This window comes from Aspergillus alliaceus, assembly GCF_009176365.1.
Source record: "Aspergillus alliaceus strain CBS 536.65 unplaced genomic scaffold BDW43scaffold_11, whole genome shotgun sequence".
Taxonomy (NCBI): domain Eukaryota; kingdom Fungi; phylum Ascomycota; class Eurotiomycetes; order Eurotiales; family Aspergillaceae; genus Aspergillus; species Aspergillus alliaceus.
The window spans coordinates 1-23,495 of NW_022474694.1; the positions used below are offsets into that span (position 1 = coordinate 1).

A 23,495-nucleotide genomic window follows, 5' to 3' on the forward strand; every position below is an offset into this window, starting at 1 on the left:
CTTCATCAAAAAATCTAAGTATAATTTATTTAGTATGTTGCTTTAAAGCTTCATTTTTAATGTTGGTTGCCATACAGAAATTCGTGCGGCAGGTGGGGACGTGCGTCAGGTGATCAAGTACGGTAGCGGGAGGAATGGAGAGAAATACCGCCTTACCATCATGGCGTCGTACCCAGGTTTACGCGACCATGCCTGCGGGAATAGATTGTTTCTATACCTAGATCCTAGGGTAGATAGGGACCGGCTTTTGCTCTTCAAAAAAAAAAAAAAAAAAAAAAAAAAGAAAAAAAAAAGGGAAGAAAAGGTTATTCGTTAGGTGTGGAGATTGCCCCGGAATCGCCAGAGTGGTTGAAGCCCTTGTCGCAGAATACGGAGTGCTAAATGTAATATGTTGAAGACCTGACCGATGAGTTAGGTTGCTCAAAAGGGATTTTGCTTTTCTTTGGATAGATTCCTAGAATGAAGGGTACGGAGTACGTCCCATTCCATTGGATTCTGTGATCAGACGAACTATTGCTTAGGCTAAGATAGGTATGATCTAGAGTAACTGTGAAGCTCTGACCACAGAGGAAAATCACTCTCCAGCCGGGGTGAGCATTTCCATTCCATCGAAAAAAAGGAAAACCAAAATTTTATTCACGTATTAATAAAACAGTTGGTGGGAGGCTCTACACTTGTTTGAGACAGAAGTGATTTAGCTCACGAGACGGCTTTAACCCTAGCTGAATTAGATAGCTTGACGGGATAGTTAGAGAGGCACGGGCACTCAGCCAACTAGACAACCAAGGCTAGTGCAAGACCCAGTGACTACTATTTATCTAGTATATACGTAATTAGAATTCACCTGCCCTCTCATAGTGTGATTTCGCCCCTACCTCGGAACTGACTCCATGTTGCAGTTTGTTCTCTTCGAGGTGATATACATTCATTTCTACCTACAGTACAGTCCACGAGGAATATACTCCGAAAGTTCTCCCTATACCCTCGTCATGAAGACTCTCCGGAAAATGTTGAATAGAATGATATCCGAAAGGGACCCATCTCTTTCCGGTGCATTTACCAATAATATTTTGGTGAAGCTATCTGAAGCTCATCCTCATCAAGATCATCTTATTGCTATCTAGAGCTATCTTCAGCACTGACATCTCTCGTAGGACCTAAATCCGCTTATCGGCCGGATCATCCCACTAGCCGGCCCAATCGGAACCGCCAGCCGGAATCCCCTGCCGATATAATATGATAAATTGATGGGCTAAGCTCCCGCCTGCAGCGGAAAATCTTCCGCACCATTGGTAATGGTGTCAAGAAAAAACCAGAAAAAAACAAGAAAAATGGTTACATGAGCTCGTCATCATTCCTAATATCCAGGGTTTTCCCTGTGTAATCCTCATTCACGGCATAAAATGGAGGAAACCGAACGGGCGGTGGCCAGCGGGTGCGATGAGAAGAAATTGGATGCCAATGTCAACTCTACAATGGCTCCCACGCCGCGCGACGAGGAAGCTCGACCGGAAGTCTTCTCATCCACTGTCCAAGAGATCTTGTTTGTTTCCGTTGCGACAATGGCGATCGCTATGTCGTCCCTTCTCACGGGAGCCATTACCGTGCTCACATCGCAAGTTCAGAGGGACCTGAATATGACCACCGCGGAGCTAACGTGGCTGACTGCTTCATCTTCGTGGGTCGTCTGAGATGTATTGTATAGAAATCGGCCCGTAACTAATGCCTTGTCACCAGTCTGGCTTCTGGGTCCTTTCTCTTATTCTTTGGTCGCTTGGCGGATCTATTTGGCCGGAAGACACTCTTCATCGGGGGTATGGCTCTCTTCGCCGTTTTCGCTTTGGCCGCTGGCTTCTCCAAAACGCCCATACAAGTCGACATTCTCAACGGCGTCATGGGCCTGATGTCGGCTGTCTCCGTTCCACCGGCGCAGGGTATGCTCGCCAACATCTACGAGAAACCGTCGAAAAGGAAGAACAAGGTCTTTGCCTGCTTCAGTGCCGGCAACCCCATGGGATTCGTGTTCGGAAGCATATTTTCCGGCATCGCCACGCAACTATTCAACTGGAGAGCCAGTTTCTTCTTACTAGCCATCATCTACGTCGTCATTGTCGCCATCTCATTGTTCACCGTCCCGCCCGACCACTCGGCTAAAGAAAAGGTATCCGTTCAAGCCATCGAGAAATTCGACGTCCTCGGCACCATCCTGACCATTGCGGGCATCGGGTTGTTCTCCGGTGCACTGAGGTGAGTCCACCCATTCCAGTCGCGAACAGGGCCTCCGGCTTACAACTTCCACCCGTAGTCTCGGTTCGGACGCCCCCCAAGGCTGGAAGACCCCGTACGTCCTCGTCTGCCTCATCCTCGGCGCCCTCCTGATCATCGCCTTCGTGTTCTGGGAGTGCTGGTACTCCTATCCCCTCATCCCCATGTCCATCTGGCGTGACCGCGACTTCTCGCTGGTCATCGTGGTCCTTCTTCTCGGTTTCCTCGCCTTCCCGATCATGGTATTCTGGGTCTCCCTTTTCATGCAGGAGGTCAAGCACTACTCCGCGCTCCCCGTCGCCGTGCACATGCTGCCCATGGCCATTGGGGGCATCATCGTCAACATCATCGCGGGGCTCGTCATGCATCGCGTGCCCAACAATCTCCTCATGCTCATTGGCGCGAGCGCCTACGTTGGATCCTTCCTTCTCATCGGCCTCCAGCATTCAGACAGCAGCTACTGGGCCTTCATCTTCCCGGGTTTGCTCCTCGCGGTGGTTGGGGCGGACTTCGAGTTCTGCGTGGCGAACATGTACGTCATGAGCTCCCTCCCAGCGGAGCAACAGAGTATCGCGGGCGGGATCTTCCAGACGGTGACGAAGCTATGCGTGGCCATCGGCATGGGAATCAGTACCGCCATTTTCGATGCAGTGAAGACGAATGGGACGGCAACGAGCGGGTACTTCAAGGGTGACCCGATTGAGCCATATAGCGCTGCGTTCTTGTACTGTGCGGGTATTGCGGCGCTTGGCATTCCACTGTGTGCGTTCTTGAGGATTGGAGCACAGGGGCACGGTGGAGATGGGAAGAAGGTAGAGGTAGTGGCCGGCAAAGAGTCAACTGCAGGGAGTGCACTTGAGGGACAAGGAGAAGAGAATAAGATGAGGGATGACGAGAAGGTCTGACGGCTTGCGTTATCTGTCTCGTGGGATTGTGTCTACTAAAATGATATTACCTGACGCATTTCCCTAGGCGGATAAGGGGGGTCCTCTACTGGTTCACCATAGTACACAAGTGTTGGGTGAAGCATATCAAGGAGATATAGATACATAAGCCTAATAGATTTGTTATTGACTTTTCTTAAGACATTGTGTCTAGGAGCCCAGGGTACAGTAGCAGTGTGAAGAATTGGCCGGATTTACCTATATGTATATATCGCAACGGAAGCGCTGAGGATGCAAGAGATCTAACTTCTCCGTTGACTCGTTTCGTAAAGAGGCCATTACCCAATGTCAATTGCACGATGCTCGCGCATTGAGCGGTCTGCTGCAAGTACAATAGACAGCGATAGAACGGCAGCGTCCATATGTTGTTCGAGGTCTCGATCCTCGCGAATGACATCCAACAAAAACTGCTGCTCCCGTGCGCACAATCCATAATGATCTGGCTCCCCTTCCATTGATAGGACTACGTCCTGAGAGTGACCGTCAACCACCGTGCTCACACGTAGATTCGATGTTTTGGTATGGTTATTGATATTAGCAGAGTCGCCAGGATTGCCGTTGCTTGGTGCTTTCTCGTCCATCACAATCGATACCGAGCCACGAGGACCCATCACATCCTTGACGAAGTACGCCTCCTCCGACATCATCGGACCCCATCCAGCTTCATACCATCCGATTGACCCATTGGCAAAGAGGACCTGGAGATGCCCATAATTTACCTGTCCATCCGCCGGAAGATCATCGCTGAGACGGAGGCCCATGCCACGCACTTGAATCGGCTTGCTATCGGCAATCTGCAACATAACATCGACATAATGCACGCCGCAGTCAACAACCGGATTCTTGACATCCTGGAGGAGACGTTTATGAATGGCCCACGCATCACCGCTGGATCGCTGATTCAGGTTCATCCGCATGACGAATGGCGGACCGAGCTGCCGAGCATGGTGGATGAACTTGATCCAGCTAGGATGATGCCGTAGGATGTAACCGATGACCAATTTACGGTTTGTTCGTCGAGCAGTCGCTACCACACGCTCTGCCTCTTCGACTGTGGTTGCCAGAGGCTTTTCCACGAAGACGTGTGCTCCGGATTCCATCGCTGCCACGGCATAGTCCGCATGAGTGGCAGTATGCGTGTTGATCGACACAACTTTGGGTTTGAGCGTGAGAGCCTCCTCGAAACTTGGCAGAAACGGATATTGTGCGAGTTCATCGGGTAAGTTCTTGACTGGACTTCGGTTGTAGAGGCCGACAATCCGAAACCCTGGGTTCCGGTGGTAGGCCAGCGCATGGCTGTGACCCATCTGCCCCATTCCAACCACTACAACCGATAGGGGATCGTCGGGATTTATTTCCATTCTGGACATTTATTTGACTGTGGACTGTCAGGAAGGAGAGAAAAAGGCGAAGGAAGACTTCGCAACACCCCTGCGGAGACGTTCATTATTGCCTTTTTAACTCGAACAGGAGGATTGGATTGTAGCTACTTATTAACCAACCTTCTTGGTGGATGGGACGTTAGAATGTCTCTCTCATGTAACCTTATACGAGGGGAACATACGTCGAGGAAGGTGGAGATTTCTCGGTTACATTTCTATTGGCTTGTCTATACTCTTAGTTATGGCGTATTCCTCGTATGAGTCACAAATCCTTCGAATGCCCTTGTGAAGGAAGAACCTGATTTATAACGTCGGTACGCTATGGTTGCATCAACCGTGCTTAAACTTCCGCAGTCTCATCTCTCTCTCTTTCTCTCGTATTCTTTATGACAATGCTGGATAGAAAGACACCATGAATGTTACATGAATCCAGCAGTTGACCTATACTATTTAACACAGCAAGAAAATAGGACCATGACTTATTCCCTCCCTTCCCAACCAAGTATTATCGGTATAACATTCCTATCTTCCCTCGGTTGGGAACTCCATGTACCTACCCCCTTTTAAGATCACCGAAGCGCAACTTAACCGTCTTTAATATTGGCTAATGTGATAGAAGGAAAATGGAAGTACGTACATACCAGCAGCCAGCTACCATCCACTGGCTAATATAGTGTAGCCTACCAGAATACGTCACAAGAAGTAAACCGGGGTTCCAGCATATCCAATCCCACCTAGATAGATAGTATGTCTTCAAATAGCGGTCGTTCCCAGGATAGGCTTCATAGTATCTATGGCAATCGCGAAAAATAAGGGAACATTCTATTTTATACATGCTACTTAATTAACTGGCAAGTGATCTACGATTTCTAAGGCTTAGAATACTCTTCGCATGAACTACTACACACCACACGCCAACCGGCTAGTAAATAAAAGGGACAGGCACCAATTAGTTTTTCTGGAGCTATTCTACTCTTTTGCTCTTTTCCTTTTGGTTTTTTTTTGGTTTTTTTTACCTCTCTCGTTTTCTTGTTCCTACTTTTTCACCTGAGATGCCTCCCTGCATTCTTGATCTTTGCCGTTGCCTGAACCAGTAATCCCAGTCCCTTTACGCGGGACGGTTCTAATAAATTAAATCCATACCCACAAAACAGCACTGAGATCTTTGTTTACTGTAGCTCACTCGGAGAGATTTGCTGGAGCATGAGCTTTTCACAACTTGACAGGCACCATCAAATGGGCTGGCTGAATTTCAGCTCACGACGATCAATCATTGGCATGCATGAAGTGTACCACCACATTCCATGTCCAGCAGTAAGGGTTGCTCGACATCTGAGAATCCTAGATGTCGAAGGCACTGTCGCCTAAGTTGATTGAATCAATAAACAATTAAGAACCTCTTCAATTGGTCCGCAGACAATGTCCCTTCACATTCCTATTATAGTGAGGTATTACAAGGATAATCGAGGACTGCAAAAAGCAAGAGGAGTGAGCAGTTATAAAGGACTCGCTCCCTTGTCCCCCACTCTCGCAAACGTGGGCACAAATTTATCTGGGGAGGCGGCAAAAAAAGTCCACGATGCACCGGTATTTGACTCTCTGGCTTCTAGCGGCAGCTTCGTGTGCTAGTGCTGCTTCTCAGGAAGAGGCTAGCAAATATACAGAGCCTACTGCTACTAGTGCCGAGCCTAATTGGTTCCAAACGAGGCCTCAAAGCTTCCAGGGTATGTGTTTTTTTAATATGGTTTGATACAAACTATGCGTTCTTCTGACAGACATGCTCTAGGCCCTACTGCCACTGGTGTCGCGCCCTTTCTGGCACTGACCAACCCGGCGCCATTCGGCTACAGAACATATCTCCCAAACCATCCGATAGAAACATCACAGCCGATACCGGGAGCAAGGGGACGGAATGCTTTTCACTCCATGGGTAATTTGAGGTACATAAAAGCCCGGCGTTACTAAGGCTCCAAGCGCTCACATATAATAGCCCCTACCATTCGGATGAGCGCGGGTTTGGAGTCGATGAGTATCCTCGACCTGTAGGATCGAACATTACCCAAATGCATATGTTACATCGCCATGGCTCTCGTTACCCTTCAACTGGGGAAGCATTAGACAAGTGGGCCAAGAACATATCCTTTGCCATCGCTCAAGGCACGGTCTTCACCGGTCCTCTTGCTTTTCTCACTAAATGGTCGTACCCTCTGGGAGCGGAAATCCTAGTCCCCAACGGCCGTCAGGAGTTGTTCGACAGTGGGGTACTCAACTACTTCAACTACGGAGCGCTCTACAACAACAACTCCAAGATTGTGGTGCGTACCACGACCCAAGACCGGATGCTGAAGAGTGCCGAGAACTTTCTCTCTGGCTTTTTCGGCCTCGAATGGACGGAGAATGCAAAACTACTGGCAATCATCGAGGAAACAGGGTTTAATAACTCACTGGCATCGATGAACGCCTGTCCTGGTGCATTCAAGTCATTCGGCTCCTTCTATACGGAGCCCATGAAGACATGGAAGAATATCTACCTCGAAAATAGGACACGGAAACTGAGGATGTTTTCCGGTGGTTATAATTGGACAGTAGAGGATAGCTTCAATGCGCAGTTACTCTGCGCCTACGAAACGGTCAGCATTGGGTACAGCTCCTTCTGTCAACTTTTCAACTACGAGGAGTGGGAAGGCTTCGCTTATGCCATTGATATCACCTTCAACGCCGTGGCAGGATTCCAGTGCCCTACAGGTCGTGCACAGGGGATCACTTGGGTTGAAGAGTTTATCGCTCGAGTCGAAGGTCGTCCTTGGGATCACCCAGCCGACACAACTGTCGCGAACGTCACTCTCAACACCAATCCGATCACCTTTCCTCTTAACCAGTCTCTCTATCTGGACTTTACACACGATAATATGATTGTGGCTGTTCTTACTGCGTTTGGGTTTAAGCAATTCTCGCAATACCTTCCCCCTGATGGTCCTCCTCGGCATCAGCGTTTTCACACTAGTCAGGTTGTCCCTTTTGCTGCACGGATGAATATTGAAATCATCAAGACACCCCATAAGGTGAACCCACGGCGGTCGCACGAGCCACACATGGATCCTTATCTCCATGGTACCGGCGAGACGACCTATGTGCATTTCTTGCAGAATCAACGGACTCTGCCGTTGCATCGCAGCTTTAGAGAGTGTGAATATCGGAGCGATGGGTGGTGTGAGTTATCCACATTCTTGAAGATCCAGAAAAGAAGTCTAGAGAAAGCGAAATTTAAGTATTCATGTAGAGGAAATTGGACGGTGGGAACATATGGTGATGTGACAGATGGTGTTCCATTTAACTAAACAAGAAGAAAGGTGGAAAGGGTCATAAGCAGCATTCTGTGAGTTCTACTACTTGGATGGATAGCGGGAATTTAGATCCCAACTCGTCGCCTTAAGCCTTGAGTTTGACCCGGAAAAAGCTAGATAGAATTTAGCATGAAACAAGAAAAAGAAATTCCATTATAGCCCAACGCCCTATCTGTCCAAAAATTTGTCCTCTAAATCCACGGTTCTAGTTTACTCCGGAGGTCTGGATCCTTTACCTCCTTCCCTTCTTCGTTCCAATCCGTTCAGCCTTCTCCATTCCCACCTCGGCCCTCCTGGCGGCCTCTCTGGTGCCGTCGCGCAACTGTTCCAGGTCTCGCACCTGTCCAAAGCGTTTCTTCCAAAATTCCCATCTCTCCACAGTAAAACCTTGCTCGCCCTCCCAAAACTCGTTCCCTTCCTGCCATAATACATTAATATTATTTTCGTCATATCCATTGGATCCCAACGGATGGTGCAAAATGTCATTAGCCGCATAGATAAAGTACTGCGCAGCAGCAGCGATATCAACATCTTGTCTCGCTGTGAGCTTCTCCGGGTTGACGGGCTTCTCCAGAGCGTCAACGGTATGGAACAGGACCCAGCCATAAGCTCCGACAAGAGAGGAAGCTATCAGGCGAGCGGTGAAGGCCTGGTAAGTCACCCACTTGGAACCAACCGGGTCCGAGAAGGATTTTATATTGCATTCCTGGGCCCACAACGCTACACATCCGCGAATTAGTGTCGATGTACCTTCAACCAGGGAGCTTGGTTCTAGCTAATACGTACAATCATGATGGGCGCGCCAGCAGAATGGGAAGCCGTACATCTCTTCGTCTGCCCGACCCTTCGCGTCTGACTGGGAGAGCAAGGCTTTAACGAGAGAAATTATGTCATCGTGCGCTTCGTCGTAGTCCTCGGCCAGGGTTAGGAGGACCTCCCACACTTGGCTGGCCTGGTGGGAGTTCCACTGGGGCTTAGAGGGGCCCGTCAGCCGGGAGACTGCATCCTGGAGAGAGAAGTTGCCTTCGAAGTAGGATTGCAGGGTCGAGTGTTCACTGGGTTCAAGGAAGAAATCCTCATCCTGGGAGGCAGATGCGAACCACTGAGCATATGTAGCAGTCATGATGATGACTTTGTTTTACTTTTTCTTCTGACCCTGGCGAAGTGGAAGGAAGATGATGAGTGAAGTGGATGATGAATTGAATGAGTTGCTACCTGAAATGAAGTAACTTATATAATGTAGACTACCGTGTATTATCTTCAATATCGCACCGGAGTACAGAGAACAGCGTACTAGAGAAATTAAACTATAGGGCTACTCTGCCCTCCCCGCGCGGCCCGGTCCCCGGTACAAACCTTGATCAATAGTAGCCTCAAATTATTATTGCTCAGTGGATATACCAGTTAGACTTGTCTATTTAGCTAGAAAATAACTATTTATTTTAATGAAATGCTATCTTAAATAGTTACTAGTATAATAAAAATGTAAACAAGTATAGATTTCAGATATTCTAGAGTTGCGATTTGCTGTCTGAGAGAGGTCGAAGTTATAGAATTACCCCACTTTAGAGCAGTGCGGGGGACCCTCCGTTTCATACAATCCCACTGTACTACGGATCTTGCTTAAAATAGACCCTAGTTAAATGCAACCATACTCCGTCCACTATGTAGAGTACACAGTACCATGTCTATCCCACTAAAAGAAAGAACGGAGATCAAGGATTCTCCTCCTCCTCCTCCTCCACCGCCGCCGCCGGAACATCCGCAGTCGAAAATGTCACCCTTAGTTTTGAAACTGAAGAGTACCTCCCCAAGCCAATTCTTTCAGCCCTCTACTTTGACTCCAATCACAGATTCACCCACTGGGCCTTACTTCCTTTACGGCACCCTAGCCGATCCCTTCCTACTTAGTGAGATTCTCGGGTTGGCAAACGAACCGGAATACCGACCAGCATTTGTCAAAGGATACAAATGCAAGCTTTGGGGCCAATATCCGGCTCTCCTAGAGGAACCCGAGTCGGTCGTGGAGGGGATCGTATATCATGTTCTGACAAAGGAACATGGCAACGAACTGGCAGCGTATGAAACCGGCAATTATCGTGCCGAGCCTTGTCGCATTGTGTATACGGATGGCTATGAGCCAGCACAGGATTCTGGGTATACCTTCAAGTTTGTTGGTAATGTGAAAGACCTGAGTGATGGAGCATTTGATCTAGGAGTCTGGCTGAAGAGAGTGGGACGCTAAGAATCGGATGTAAAGTGATTGTTATCACCGCACCTTCTCATCGCCAAATGTTGATCTTTATTGGTCCTGAGTGTGCCACTTGCACGGACAAGTTAGGCTTCTTTCGCGCCTAGACTGTGTTCTTTTCCCGTACACGATCTTAGCTGCAGGCAGTGGATACACCTTAAAGATACTCCATCCCAGACAGATGCTCAAGGTGAAATGCTAAGGACAACTGCTGCACGGAAAGGGGTACGGGGTGTTCCTTTCATGGTCGGAACTACACATACTCACGTTCAGAAGCCTCATACCAATGTCGACTCCCTACATGCCTAATTAGGATAAGTCAGGATAATATACAGACATGAAAGGACGTTTGAAGCCATCATTTCACGGAATTTTCGGCATTTGGAAGTCAGTTTGTGGGGGAATATAAGTATGCGATACACCCCCGCATGGTCAGCTGGGCAGCTTCTCAGCTTCTGAGTCGCTCAGTTCCATAGCGGTGTACGATACACTAGGTACATGATTTCTGATAGGACGAGAGTCCCGCGTCGTGGATCTATTCCAGGACGATGAGTGCGTTTTACTATGCAGGGTGAAACGTGGCATGGAATTCATTGCCGTCTTTAGACGCACTCTCGCCGGCACTTACAGTATTAGGCGACCATCCCGGCGAACTTTACCTTTTCGAGCAGTACATTAATCGTGCCCTAAACCTATGGATCTATGCCAGTAAAGATAGCAATGGACCTGGTATAAAAGTGCCGCTTCACAAACGACAAGATGAAAGATGAATAGATAGATTGAAAGAAGCCCATATTTCAATATCCCACATATCGCCTGCGAATCAAGATGTACAGTTTACTTCTCATCGTCACCTTCCACATCCTCCTCATCTACTACCTAGTTATACCAATAATCAACTTCTTTCGTGCCAAAAGTCTCCGGAAATATCCCAATCAAATTTCTATCTTGAATTTCGGACCTCCCCCTCATCTACTACTCCCACACGGGCTTCCGCTCATATATCATCTTCGAAGCCCACAAAAAGCATCTAGTCATCCGGATCGGGCCGAATGCACTCTCCTACGCAGATCCCGTTGCTATCAAAGTCATCTACGGACATGGCGCAAAATGTACCAAAGATGTCTTCTACTACACACTGTCCGGGTCTCATTTCCACCTGGCAGACGTAGTCGATAAAGAAGACCATGCCTGATCCTCCCCAGCGCGTATGCCATCAATAGTATGGAAGAGTAGGAATACAAGGTAGCCCGACATGACGCAGCATATAGTTAAGACATTCGATAAAAGATTTACCAGCCCACTACCGAAGGGCCAAATTCTAGACCCCAAGGACCTAACGATCGATTACCGCATGTGGATGAATCTGTATACCATCGCCGCCATCGCGAATATCGGACACTAAGCGAGGATCTACGGTTCCTAGATCAACGCAGCGACATCATCACCTCGGAAGCAAAAGACAGGACCCTGAAAAAGGTGCACTTCCGCGAATGCCTCTATACCAACGCATGGGTCACTTCAAACCTGGTCTGGGCGTATGACTGGAACAAGACACTCGCGCGAGTCAGCAAACTGGTGTCCTCGATGTATCGCCAGAAATGGAAGTTGAGTGAGGTCTGGGGCGGGATCGTGTACAACCGGGCCACGACGCGGTCGAAGCGGTAGGTGAGGGGAGAATAGCAGGGTGGCTTCTTCGCTGCACTGATGGAGGATAATACCGGTTCCCCGAATAGCCTCGAATGGGGGGAGATCGCTGCCGGAGTGAGTATCATGATGGATGCGGGATCCGATACTACAGGCATCGCGCTAAGCAAATGTGATGCTTCTTTTGTTGAAAAATCTGCATTGTCTGAAGCGACTGCGAGAGGAGATCGTCGGAGTGCTCGACCAGGATGAGGTCATTGTCCCTTATGGCAAGGTGAAACATCTGCCATATCTTCGAGCTTGTTTCGATGAAAGCATGCGCATGTTCCCTCCTGTGTTACTCCATATTCCCTGTCGCACACCTCTGGAAGGCACCGCCGCCGTCCGAGGTGAGTTCGTCGCAGGTGAGACTTCGGTCGAGATTTCAACGTATGTGGTTCACCGCAACGAGGCCATATCTTTAGACCCGGAAGCATACAAGCCAGAGCGCCGGCTAGGGGAAACAGGAGGGATCTACAGCCGTATTTTGTTGCTTTCAACAAGGGGCTACATTGGTCGCAACATCAGCTATCTGGAACAGACTGTTCTTCAGGCTTCCCTCGTACATGCTTCGAATTCTCTTTACCATCGTCGTCCTGGGAGCCAGTCAGTCGGGAAAGGACTAATCTCACCTCTGGGCCGATGCTAGTGAAGGTATGGAAGCGAGCGGATGAAATGTGCGCGGACATCTAGCAGAGAAGCACACGAGCAGAGCCATGGATCTATTCGGTCGGTCTTTCTGCGGCAAATAGGAAAGGCAGTAGCCAGGCATAGGAAAGCCGAATAGAATTGAAAACCACGGATAGTTAGCAGATCGCGAAATTTTAGAGCTAGGAGGAACTACTGATCCACAGTCGAAGAGGTCGTCTAACTCAATACCGCATTATGTATGTACAGTTCCCAAAACATTTAGCCCATAATTCCAGAAATAGCCATTATAAAATATATGGTATCATACACTCAATGCAACCGCTCAACACATTTGACCATAATATCCAAACTGCCGTGAAGGGTTCAGCTCTAGAGAAGGAAGCCGAGTACTGTGACAGCGGCACAGATAGCAAGGCTAGGTCTCCAAGCTGGAGCGGCATTCTCCTCGCCCTTGTCCGACGAGGTGCTGTTTTCTGACTGCTTGCCATTCAGATCACCAGGGCCAAACGGCTTGTACCCACCGCTAATACTGGACGATTTCTTGGTAGAATCCTTGACACACTTGCTGTCATCGGTATATGCTGACCACGCGGCAGCCCATGCAGATTCGGGCTGGAGCAGCATCTTCGTTGTATAAAAGATACGACAGTCGGCATCTTCATAGACGTACTGAAGGGGGGTGCCTGACTCGTCACCCTTGCGGATCTGGTCTTGAACCTGAATGCGGCTGCTAGCGTCACCAGCGCGAGTGAGAAGCACGTCGGGGTTAGCAAGTTTTTTGAGAGAGTCGTGATCGAGGCTATCAATGCCGAAGGATGCAGTGATGTTCATCATTGTCTGAAGATAAATAGGGATAGTGCTCAAGGGAATGACCTCTCCTCCTTTGGAGCCACCAATGGTCTGCATGGCACCTTCCTGGGGACGGCCACCAACTGCGACGGCTTTAACGCCTCCAATGTTCTTCAGCTCCTCGTGGAATGAAGCACAAGAGGATCCGCAAAGTCCGTCAGAGAGCATCACGATGTTCTCAGCAGCAAAGGGAGGATCTGCGGCGCGGGGATTCAGGAAAGTGAAGCCCTCCTGATCCAAGATGCTGATAGGGTTGCTGTTGGACATCTACGGCACATGAGCCAGGATATTCAAGTTTTCCGTACGCCAATTGGGTTGTACTTACGTTGTACCTGAAAATAGTCGTGAATTCATCGTCATTGTACTTGTGGGGACCGTAGAACTCGTCCCACGAATCAAAATTGTCGCCATTAACATCGACAAAATTCCAGTAAGCCCAATATCGGACGAGATCAGTATCCGCAAAAGCTGAAGGAGGGAGAAATTAGCATCTTGTGGGACCAGCTTCTGACATTCTTCTGCTTACCTTGACCAGTCATTTTCTTGATTAAAGTCTGCATAGACTTATTCTCATAAACTGAATTGATGGCCTTGCCAATGAGATTGAATTGCTCCTGTGCCCGGTATCGCTGGGCGCTGAAGGGTACCTCGCCAGGGAAGAGTTGCATGAAGGTATCGAGGAGGAGATCAGTGTCACCACCACCGTTCTCTCGAAGATCAATGACGAGCTTCTTCTTGCCTGCCTCCGTAGCATTGCCTAGGAACTGCTTCACAACACTTTGGAACTCGATAGCGGCCTTACCCCTGTCCTCTTCCTCACCCGTGGAGAAGGTGATAATCTTCAAGACAGCAACATCTTCGAAGCCAGACTCGGTCATATAATAACCAGCGACCATGCCGGAACTGTGTTCGACAACTGGCTTGGGGTAGGAGTGGCTAGGGATGCTTTGCCTTTTCCAATGGTGAGGAGTCCCCTTGTAAGAGATTCTTTTGTCAGATGTGGCCATTGCCTCGGCGCTAGCAAAGCTACCGGTGCAAAGCTCCTCAAAAAAGGACTTTCCGTTGGTCACCTCGGTCAGGTTCTGACGCACCTCGGCGACATTTTTCACGGCATGCGTAGTGTCGTTCTTAAAAGTGATGTTCGTCGTTGCTCCTTCATAAACACCGAACCCCATGTTGACAAAGCTGCCTAGGGATGTGTTACCCCTCCACATGAGGCTGTTGAATCGGGCGTCGGGATCAATATACTGCTCCTGGGTCGCGATCCTGTTCAAATACTTCTGCACATCTTCACCGTTGATTTTGGCGATGGGGGAGATCTTAACGCTATCGTCAGCTTCCTTCTCACGAAGATCCGCGACAACATAAGTTTCCGGCACGCTTATTCCATCCTGAGAGACGGTGGTCACGGGGAGCAAACGCGCAAACCAGAAGACCTGTAGGATATCAGGCACATAGTTGAAGTGAAAGTTGCCCGTCTTCAGAGTCAACGTGTTGATCGCGACCTGCACATCATATTCACTGTCGTAAGAGGAAAGGTTCTCTTTAATCTTGTCCAACTCCGCGAGAAGGTCAACGGAGCCCAGTTCCCACGTGTCAGGAGTGTTCTTCAGATAGCCCGTTTCCGAATGCCACTCCCACAAGAGTTTGAGCTGGTCAATGAGGGCTTTATCTTGCTCCACAGCTACCGGAACGGAGGTCAAACATTCATAGGCGATCTGAGCTGGGACGACATTGTCGTTCTCCTCCGCGAGACGGCTGGCGACTGCACATGGTTCAGAGGTGCTTGACGGAGTAGTGGAAGAAGAGGTAGGAGTAGACCTCTGGGCAACAGCCAGCACAGCTGATGCCAGGATGATGCCGAGGAGACGCATTATCGAACAGCGTCCGGAATCTGCGTTTCTCGGAAGCTGCGGAACAATAGGATTATAGGAGTAATCGACAAAGGAAAGTCCCCTTGAACAAAGACTTACATTGCAGGCCGCAGGATTTATAACTCGAAGGAACCAGCGCACTGCGATCTTGGCAGCAGTGAAAAGAGAGGCGCAGCCTAGCCCACCTGTCCAAAGACAAGGCTGAGGTGGGTCAGTTAGAACTTTCACTGGGGCTCTCCGAACGGTTCGCTTTTTCGGGGGGTCCAAAACCAATCCGACTTGTTCAAATCTTCTTCTTCTTCATCACCACCACTAGTGACATTGAGGGTGAGCTCCAGCTAAAAATATCTTGATCCTGATACTTAAGATAAGATCAGCATTGCGACAATATATGATTCCGTAATCATGTCGAAATATATACGGCAGTGAAACAACCGCAAGGCATCTCGTCTCTTTTTGTCATTATTATCAAGTATTATAATTATCATTACCTTTTTTTTTAGCGGTCACTTTTACCACTTGCCCTTGGGTATCGCTCCTAATAGTCCTCATAAGAGGAAGCCATAGTATGTTAACATCCCGTTTCCGAAATTTGTATCGACAATGCATGTTGCCTAAGCCAGTAAGGCGTCATAGGGCAATAGGTCACTTTCCTGATGAAGAATAGTAAACATGCTCAGGGTCCTTGGCCCCCACGTTCGATTTGTTGATGAGGCTCTCTCGACTGCTGCCTTCCCTTAAACCATGGTACAATGGCAGTGAAGACTTGGCGTGAGTTGAGATTTTAGGGGGCGAAAGAACAACCACGGAAACTGAGCCATGTTGCCTATTTTGGCCCCAGGACCCAGCGTGTAGACTAGTCTGTACTATCGAGGACGGTTCTCCACTCCACTCCGTATGAGGCAGTTCAACTTCGGTCCCTATGTTGTTCAATTGTGAATTGATGTTGTTGGAGGGGAGAACGATCGATCAAGAGCAGCCTATCAGCTCAACCATGTAATGCCATCCCTCCGAGCGGAGAGGCCCAAGTCATCGACGATCGTTGATGTGGTTATAGGTGCCAAGATTTTAACCTGGAGGAGGACTTCTCGAATGACAAATGAAAATAGCGGTTCAGGTTCAGTAGTGGGAACAAACTGCGCCCAAATTTGGCGGCGGAAAAAAAAAACTTCTTTCTCCATCCAACAGTAGAAGCGTTGGTTTTATTCGCCAAACATGTTTCTGTGGAATTGCATGTCTTTGGCAAGATTGGTTAATATATGAAATCTTTGACTGACACAACAATTTGTTGGCAGTGCGCTTCAACCTGCTTGATGTCAGCTCAGTTACCCCGGCAGTGATGTCTGACATTGGACACAAATGTCTCTCATTCAGTATTATCATTATTCTTAAAGAAGTCCAAGAGGTGTTTTTCAAAGGGAAAGGAAAGAGATATTGCCATTCCTTTTTGTTTGGATTGCAAAGGTAGATCGAATCACCTGAGCACTAGTCCGGATGTAGTCAAGAGACATCTCCTGCATTTTATACTACGATCAACAGAGATATTTATTCTATTCCCTTCTCAATGATCATGGAAAACAAGAGAATCCTGTTCGACCCCGAAGAGGGTATTCCAAATGATTTGGACATTTCTCTCTTACTATTCCCTCTTTTTGACCTCTTTAGACGACGAGACTTATCCCCCGACATCTGAGAATAGCATCGACATTCTACCAGAAACATGGTATCACAGAAATCTGAGAACCCTTGTTTGGCAGGATAAATTCAGAAAAGGTCACACGAGAGTAGTGACTCATGTGGCAGAGTGGGAAATGCAGCCGAATACGAACTCATCCGAGGATCGCGGATCGTCATGCTCTCTCTATTAATATACGTTGTGCAGGGCTGCTCCGCGGAAACCAAAGACAAAAATGTCGCTCCTTTACCGCTGGTTTGGTCCCGTCTACGAGGCGATTCTATGCCCAGGTCTTCCATTTGGTCTTCGTTGGCGCCTTCTAGTATTCCAGCCCATCGTCTTGTTCGCCAATACAATTCAGTATTGGCGTAGTATACGCTCGAAACATCCCAGGACCACCATCTGGATTCCTCTAAAGCGCACACCAGGCCACTCCGTTCGCGCCATCGTATATCATCCTCCAGAGAAAGTGGCACAATCCAAACCACGAGCTCTCCATCTCAACATACATGGGGGTGGATTCCTCGGCGGTCTTCCTGAAGGCAATACACCGTTCTGTGAACGAATTGCGGTAGAAACTGGGTCGGTGGTGATCTCGACATCACATCGGTATGCCCCTCGATATACTTTTCCGGTTGCACACGAGGATATCCAGGATGTAGCAGAATGGTTAATTGAAAATGCCGAGAGACTCTGGGCCGCCGATCCGAGATTAATGAGCGTGAGTGGATTCTCCTCCGGAGGGAATCTGGCATTGGGCGTTGCGCAATGGTTGGCCCGGTCGGAGTTCAATGTGAAGGCGGCGGTGATCTTCTACGCACCCGTGGGTTTTACCTAGGCTCCTGGCTTGTCGAAGGCTCAGCTGAATTCCCCTTAACTGATCCCCAGGTTGATCTGCGATTGCCACCGTGGGAAAAGCCGAAACCGGCCAGTTTCCCCGAACAAGATCCCTTGGCTTTTGTTTTACCGTTGATGGATTCCTATGCAGGTCCGGAGCGGGAGAAGTATTGGGATAGCCCATTACTCCATCCCATTCTAGCAGATATTGAGTCACTGCCGCGGAATATATTGTTCCTTTCTGCGAAAATCGATATACTTCTGCATGAGCAAACGGTGTTTATAAGCAGACTGCAAGAGGAGGCCGCCGTTCTGAATCGCCAGATCAACCTCTCAAAGGACGCATCACAAGATGAGGATGCTGAAGAGCCGGTATTGCTATTACCAAATTCTAATACACTTAATCAACAGCCCTATCGTATTGAGGGAAGGTTCTTTGATGATCAACTGCATGGATGGGTTGAGAGTATGTGATTTTTGTTCTATCAGTTGCCGTATGCGCTAACTATACTGGATGCGCAGTTCCCTCGATTTTCATCGATACAAAATTGAGAGACCAGGTCTTTCACGACGCAGTACAATTCCTGGATAGAGTCTATACTAGTCAAGGATAAGCTGGCTTGTCACCCTGGATACACTATACTAACTATCGGCCGTAATGATGATATCTTCTTTATTTTATTTTGTAAAGGCCTTCAATCCCCGCTCTATATTATGTACATAACAATTTAGGATCTTCTCATAACCCAAATGAACCCAGCAACAAGTGTGTGGCTCGAAGTCAAAAGATTACCTATCACCAACATCTCGTCGGCCATCCCTCTTGGCACAAGGAATCAATAACGCAAGAAGCGGCCACTAGCCACGTCAGCTATGCCATGGCCACGGCGCCTATATGCAGGTAAAATTATTGGCTAATTATGGAATGTCCAATGAACAAATATATACTGTACAAGGCTGAGTATCATCGCTTTATACCACGTTTCCTCCTTCGCCAGTTCGCCGCGGCCGAGCAACCCCCACCACTGCACCTCACACGGTGTCAAAGAAGAAGGCCAGGCAACGGCAGGCCACAGGCGCAGTCGTCCAATTTCGTCAACGCGATAGGCTTAACAAGGAATGTCTTGATCCAAGTACTGGTATCTCGCGAGTTTGGGCTGGTCGACATGTACCCGGATCGTGGGTACCAAAACCCCAGACATATCGAGGATGATCTCGGGAGGTTGGAAGACCGTGCTACTAGAATTATCAGAAGATCATCTGATACATTCAAAGCCGACCGTACACTAGAGTTAACTCGTTACGAGAGAGATACCCTAAGAAAGTCTCTCTTTTTGATGAAATACAGGAACTCTACCCTTTGCGATCGCTACAACTATGACAGTATCACGGCATACGATTCCAATGACAAACATCGCTTGGAGATCTACATGAGGGAGAAGGGTTTCAAATCGTCCCGTGATGTCTGGTACACCTATCTCAAGGCATTTTTAGATCTTGAGATGGGTCCAGATATGCTGTGGATCAGCAAGGTGCATGGCCAAGCTTTCCCGGAAGACGTAATGATGTTTATTACGCACATGCAGTTTAATTCATGACGTTCTGCCAGCCTGTGGCAGAAGAGGAAGAGTTACATTGACTCATAATGCGTATGGGGTCTTTGAAAGGTTCTTCAGATTCACTCTTCGATCAGGCCACCGAGAAACTCGTTGAAGGAGCGTACGCGGAATATCATAATTTTGCGCCGATCTCTGCAAAACTAATCATTGTTTTGAGAAGTACGTTGTTATAAAACCCGCTGAAGAAGGTGCAGAGGATCTCCAGAGTGAGTGGAATAGGATGCGTGAAATGGTCAGAAAACAGCATCTGTTCCCTGACAGCGCCATCTCACTACTCAAAAAGTCTTCCTATCAAGAAATGCGGGGACTCCTACTCGACCATCATCAACGGTAAACCCGTCTTGAAGCCAAATCGGGGTTCGCGGTCTGAAGACCGGTTCTACTTTACCTGTTTCCGCATATCATCCTACCACATCAATCTGATCAACAGTGTCTTTCTCGAGGAAGCGTTGAAAGCAAACTAGTGTACAAATCTAGATTAGCTCTCGGAAGAACCCTCAAAGCATACCTCGAAGACGATAGGGCCTATTTCAAAGCTGTAACGGACAATGCCACTGGCCCTCGCTTGGCATTCCTAAAGAAATTGGAAAAGATCGCACAATAATCTGTTGGAAGCGTCCACCTCAGGGACAAAACCATCGAACTTCCGAAGCCTGAGGTTCACATGTCCCAATGGGTCGCACTAGTCGTGGGATCGAAGATGGTTGAGTTGTCGAGGAAATCGAAAGTACTAAAAGTGTACAAGCTCATGAAACCAGGTAGGTTCCAACTCGTCCAGCCTGGCAAAGTAGGATAAACAAACTAACAAGAATCTACAGACGGGACAGTGAAGACATATTTTGACGATCTCAAGCAAGCGCAACATATGGTTTTCTAGAAGACTAAAATAGATGTGATTTTAGCTCGCTCCAAATTGACTCAGGATGACAGGTTGGACGTCAAGTTTCATTTGCAGCAGCTTTACCAAGGATTTCCCGCACAGCGCGTGTGGCTTTACTTAAAGGTCATGCAGAATCTACCGAATTTCGACGAAAGAGACTTCAAGAAACAGGTCCATGAGTTGGAGATCCACGGACAAGAGGATGACGTTGCGAAATGTGAGCACACTTCAACCCTGAAGATTGTTTCTTTATTTAACTTGATCCACAGTCATTGCCTTGTTTCCTTCCTGTACGGGTCAGCTTATAGAGCTGATGCTTTATAAATCGCAAATGACAGCTCTAACCATCATATAATAACGCGCTTCAGTAACGATTATCCCCGATAGGCCTCTCCCTTGGGCAAGTCCATGAAACCGTACAGGTTCATCCTCGGTGCGTCCTCCTGCATCTTCGAGGCCCACTCTCCCAGATGCTTCAAGAACAGTGCCAGGTTATTTTCGTCACTCAGATCAATTGGCTGCTCGTCCTTGCCCACCTGCTTCATTTGGGTTCCCGCTGCTGCACTTGTCAAGCCAAAGTTCTGCTGGTCGACCTTCTGTTTGATCACACCGGTTACGCGGCCATCGAGGATATCCCGTGGAAGGCTGAACTCTTGACAGGCGGGTCTCGCCAAACCAACACCGTCTACCGTTTTCAGAGCGGCCACCATTCCCGAAGCCGACCGCAGACCGCCAGTCACGTAGCTCTTCGTCTTGCTAAGCACCGGAGTAATCAGCGAGGCGAACTCCAGGAAGAACGCCTCCCGATTTGCGGTAGATTCCCGCTCCCCTGAGAATGCGGGTGCTTCATATGTGCCACCGGAGAGCTCTACGAAATCGAATTCACTCTGTTCCAAGATCTGACAGAGTTGTTGTGCCTCGGCCGGGGTGAAACCATCAGCCTGGAACTCGACCGAGTTGATCTTGATGCCCAGAATGAAACCCGACGATGACGGCAGCTCCTGTCGGATGGAGCGAGCGACCTCGACAATCAAACGCGCCCGGTTCTCCAAGCTTCCACCATACTCATCCGTTCTCTTGTTCGTCGTCTGCGACAGGAACTGAGCCAGCAGATACCCGTGCGCGCCATGGAGCTGGATCCCATCGAATCCCGCCTTGTGGAGATAGACGGCGGCGTGAGTCCACCTCTTGATGAAGTCCTGAATCTCATCCTTCGATGCCGCATGCGGCTTGGCAAACTTCATCCTGAGCGCCTCGGTGTGCAGCTGCACATCACTGGCCGACACGGGATCAGAGTTCACCCGCTCTTCCACCTGGCGACCGGGGTGGCTGACCTGCGCGACGATCAAACTACCGTGTTTCTTCGATTCGGCCGCCATGCGGGAGAAGGCGACGAAACGCTCGCCGTGGTAGGGATTCTCAAGGTCAATGATGGGGTTTCCCGGGGCCTCGAGCTGATCGTAAGCGATCATGATATTTCCGGTGGAGATCATGCCGTAGCCGCTCTCCCCCCAGCGCTTGTACAGGTTGATCAACTCATCGCTGGGGACTCCTCGCGCTTTCAGATCCGTGGGGGACCAGGACGACAACCGCTCCGTCATGGCACCTTTGTAAAAGCGGTTCGGGGCGGTTCGCTGGCTGAAAGCGAAGTGGAGCGGTTCCCCCAAGGGGGTTACATCTACGCGGTCAGAGTGGTATCTGGCGGCCATGGTGCTTCTGAAGTCCGTATCCGGCTCTAGGAATAGTCGGTAGATGTGCGGAAAGAGTGTTGTAGAACACAAGATTCCCGTCAAGTCGAACATGTTACCGCCATTTTGGCAACTCCGTATACTAATCAGAAATTCGATTGATTTCAAAGCACGATGGGTCCCCAATGTTTCCCCGTCGTGGTCGCGGAACGAATGATTTTGGGTGAAATTGTTCCCACAATTCTTCAACTCCAGATATGCCGAGGTTACCGCATTCGGACAATGCCGCTTAGTAATGGATTTATACATTGTCTGCATGAAGGGGGGCCATATCGTAAATGATCATCCTTTGACACTCCAATAATTCAGAGTCAAACTCGAATTGGGCAACTTCGGAAGGAACTATCCGATATGCTCTCTAATTTAAGCATTTTCAATGTTCAAAAAGAACATTTTTCGTCCAGGTACGCGGAATGGTGTACATATAAAACACCCCCTTGCGTCCCGAGAAGCTCTGCGTGGATCCGTCTAGTTCCCAAGTAGGGAGGTATTCTTCTTTACATTCAGCCTCTCTCTCTCTCTCTCTCTCTCTCTCTCTCCCCCCCCCTCTCTCTCCCCTTCTATATATATATATATTATAAAAGAGGGTAGGAAAAAGAACACATCAACCCTCTCGTCTAAAGGTACAAAAAATCAGCGCATCCATGACAACCCCATTCTTCTCCACGGCTTTCCGTCTCCGCCCTTCCAACTCATAGCCCACCTTCGCCAACACACTCTGGCTCGCCTTATTTGGCTCGTAGACCTCCGCCTCCAGCCGCAGAACATGGGCAAAGTTCTCAAACGCCCAGGCCGTCATGGCCGAGAGAACCTCCGTAGCAATTCCCTTGCCCCAATGGTCCTGGCCCAGCCAGTACCCGATCTCCATGGTTCGATAGTACACGTCCCCCTTGGCCTTTAAGCCGATGCTCCCAATGGCGACATTATCCTCCCGTAGACAGATGGCGAAGTCGAGGACTGGCGACGCCGAGTTCGCGAGGGAGATCCAGGCTTTGGCGTCGTCGAGGCTGTAGGGGTGGGGGAATTGATTGCGGAGCCAGCGGGCGATTTGGGGGTTGTTGGCTTCTCGGCTGATGGCTTCGATGTCGCCGGGATAGTAGGGACGGACGACGTAGTTGGAGAGCTGAAGGATGGGGGTTGGTGCCTCCATTCTTTGTTCACCGTGGTATGATGGATCACTCCGAGGGGTTGAATAAGGGAAACGAAGAGGGTCTCCGGGCCATCTTCACTTTCTTTCTTTCTTTCTTTATATATATATATATATATATATATATACAAGCAGTGGCTTAGCTTGTGAGTCAGACTTGAGTCAGGGCTAATGAACCCGTTGGAATGAAAGACTACCAGTATGCTTCTAGATGACCGATCTTGGGTCATTCCCCGGCGACAAGTAAGCGCTAATTACATCTGGCGATGTCTCGACGAACAAGCGTCGTGGAGGACATTAATTCCTCCGATCTACTCCCGTCCATATCGGAATACGCCGGCGT

General features: G+C 48.9%; 9 protein-coding genes across 9 annotated transcripts; 5 read left to right on the forward strand and 4 right to left on the reverse strand.

The window, feature by feature from the left end:
• Positions 1 to 1,403: 1,403 nt before the first annotated feature.
• Positions 1,404 to 3,170, forward strand: BDW43DRAFT_298638 (major facilitator superfamily-domain-containing protein; the record flags this gene model as incomplete). The annotated part of the gene is made up of 4 exons (XM_032044584.1): positions 1,404 to 1,678; positions 1,738 to 2,247; positions 2,306 to 3,077; positions 3,147 to 3,170. 4 exons carry the CDS (start codon positions 1,404 to 1,406, stop codon positions 3,168 to 3,170), a joined length of 1,581 nt encoding a protein of 526 aa, XP_031902409.1.
• A 115-nt stretch (positions 3,171 to 3,285) lies between these two features.
• Positions 3,286 to 5,224, reverse strand: BDW43DRAFT_23496 (Gfo/Idh/MocA family oxidoreductase). Its single transcript, XM_032039582.1, has 2 exons — positions 3,408 to 5,224; positions 3,286 to 3,320 (listed from the first exon to the last, which is right to left on the reverse strand). The coding sequence occupies exon 1, from the start codon at positions 4,577 to 4,579 to the stop codon at positions 3,488 to 3,490; it is 1,092 nt and encodes a 363-aa protein (XP_031902410.1). The 5' UTR covers positions 4,580 to 5,224; the 3' UTR covers positions 3,286 to 3,320; positions 3,408 to 3,487.
• A 946-nt stretch (positions 5,225 to 6,170) lies between these two features.
• On the forward strand, positions 6,171 to 7,929 carry BDW43DRAFT_318032 (histidine phosphatase family protein; the record flags this gene model as incomplete). The annotated part of the gene is made up of 3 exons (XM_032048631.1): positions 6,171 to 6,315; positions 6,378 to 6,531; positions 6,582 to 7,929. 3 exons carry the CDS (start codon positions 6,171 to 6,173, stop codon positions 7,927 to 7,929), a joined length of 1,647 nt encoding a protein of 548 aa, XP_031902411.1.
• A 238-nt stretch (positions 7,930 to 8,167) lies between these two features.
• Positions 8,168 to 9,058, reverse strand: BDW43DRAFT_308910 (DUF3632 domain-containing protein; the record flags this gene model as incomplete). The annotated part of the gene is made up of 2 exons (XM_032046600.1): positions 8,168 to 8,655; positions 8,722 to 9,058. The coding sequence occupies 2 exons, from the start codon at positions 9,056 to 9,058 to the stop codon at positions 8,168 to 8,170; spliced, it is 825 nt and encodes a 274-aa protein (XP_031902412.1).
• Positions 9,059 to 9,644: 586 nt separating this feature from the next.
• Positions 9,645 to 10,669, forward strand: BDW43DRAFT_269201 (gamma-glutamylcyclotransferase family protein). The gene has a single exon (XM_032041194.1). It carries the CDS (start codon positions 9,710 to 9,712, stop codon positions 10,178 to 10,180), a length of 471 nt encoding a protein of 156 aa, XP_031902413.1. The 5' UTR covers positions 9,645 to 9,709; the 3' UTR covers positions 10,181 to 10,669.
• A 345-nt stretch (positions 10,670 to 11,014) lies between these two features.
• BDW43DRAFT_298642 (cytochrome P450) lies at positions 11,015 to 12,565 on the forward strand (the record flags this gene model as incomplete). Its single annotated transcript, XM_032044585.1, has 7 exons — positions 11,015 to 11,102; positions 11,203 to 11,357; positions 11,436 to 11,554; positions 11,593 to 11,818; positions 11,870 to 11,954; positions 12,001 to 12,434; positions 12,476 to 12,565. 7 exons carry the CDS (start codon positions 11,015 to 11,017, stop codon positions 12,563 to 12,565), a joined length of 1,197 nt encoding a protein of 398 aa, XP_031902414.1.
• Positions 12,566 to 12,706: 141 nt separating this feature from the next.
• On the reverse strand, positions 12,707 to 15,870 carry BDW43DRAFT_23512 (uncharacterized protein). The gene is made up of 4 exons (XM_032039587.1): positions 15,738 to 15,870; positions 13,899 to 15,607; positions 13,698 to 13,840; positions 12,707 to 13,639 (listed from the first exon to the last, which is right to left on the reverse strand). The coding sequence occupies exons 2-4, from the start codon at positions 15,244 to 15,246 to the stop codon at positions 12,893 to 12,895; spliced, it is 2,238 nt and encodes a 745-aa protein (XP_031902415.1). The 5' UTR covers positions 15,247 to 15,607; positions 15,738 to 15,870; the 3' UTR covers positions 12,707 to 12,892.
• A 1,286-nt stretch (positions 15,871 to 17,156) lies between these two features.
• Positions 17,157 to 19,981, forward strand: BDW43DRAFT_298644 (putative lipase/esterase family protein; the record flags this gene model as incomplete). Its single annotated transcript, XM_032044586.1, has 7 exons — positions 17,157 to 17,744; positions 17,810 to 18,217; positions 18,715 to 19,317; positions 19,452 to 19,536; positions 19,566 to 19,609; positions 19,674 to 19,806; positions 19,842 to 19,981. The coding sequence occupies 7 exons, from the start codon at positions 17,157 to 17,159 to the stop codon at positions 19,979 to 19,981; spliced, it is 2,001 nt and encodes a 666-aa protein (XP_031902416.1).
• A 650-nt stretch (positions 19,982 to 20,631) lies between these two features.
• On the reverse strand, positions 20,632 to 23,155 carry BDW43DRAFT_298646 (uncharacterized protein; the record flags this gene model as incomplete). The annotated part of the gene is made up of 2 exons (XM_032044587.1): positions 20,632 to 21,935; positions 22,633 to 23,155. 2 exons carry the CDS (start codon positions 23,153 to 23,155, stop codon positions 20,632 to 20,634), a joined length of 1,827 nt encoding a protein of 608 aa, XP_031902417.1.
• Positions 23,156 to 23,495: the final 340 nt, after the last annotated feature.

What these genes read in the sequence shown, in the direction of transcription:
- BDW43DRAFT_23512 (XM_032039587.1), bottom strand. Translation starts at nt 15,246, where the DNA reads ATGCGTCTCCTCGGCATCATCCTGGCATCAGCTGTGCTGGCTGTTGCC. An exon ending in CAAGAAAATGACTGGTCAAG is followed by an intron (nt 13,841 to 13,898) that starts GTAAGCAGAAGA and finishes TCCCTCCTTCAG; the next exon opens with CTTTTGCGGATACTGATCTC. An exon ending in CGACTATTTTCAGGTACAAC is followed by an intron (nt 13,640 to 13,697) that starts GTAAGTACAACC and finishes CATGTGCCGTAG; the next exon opens with ATGTCCAACAGCAACCCTAT.
- BDW43DRAFT_23496 (XM_032039582.1), bottom strand. Translation starts at nt 4,579, where the DNA reads ATGTCCAGAATGGAAATAAATCCCGACGATCCCCTATCGGTTGTAGTG.
- BDW43DRAFT_269201 (XM_032041194.1), top strand. Translation starts at nt 9,710, where the DNA reads ATGTCACCCTTAGTTTTGAAACTGAAGAGTACCTCCCCAAGCCAATTC.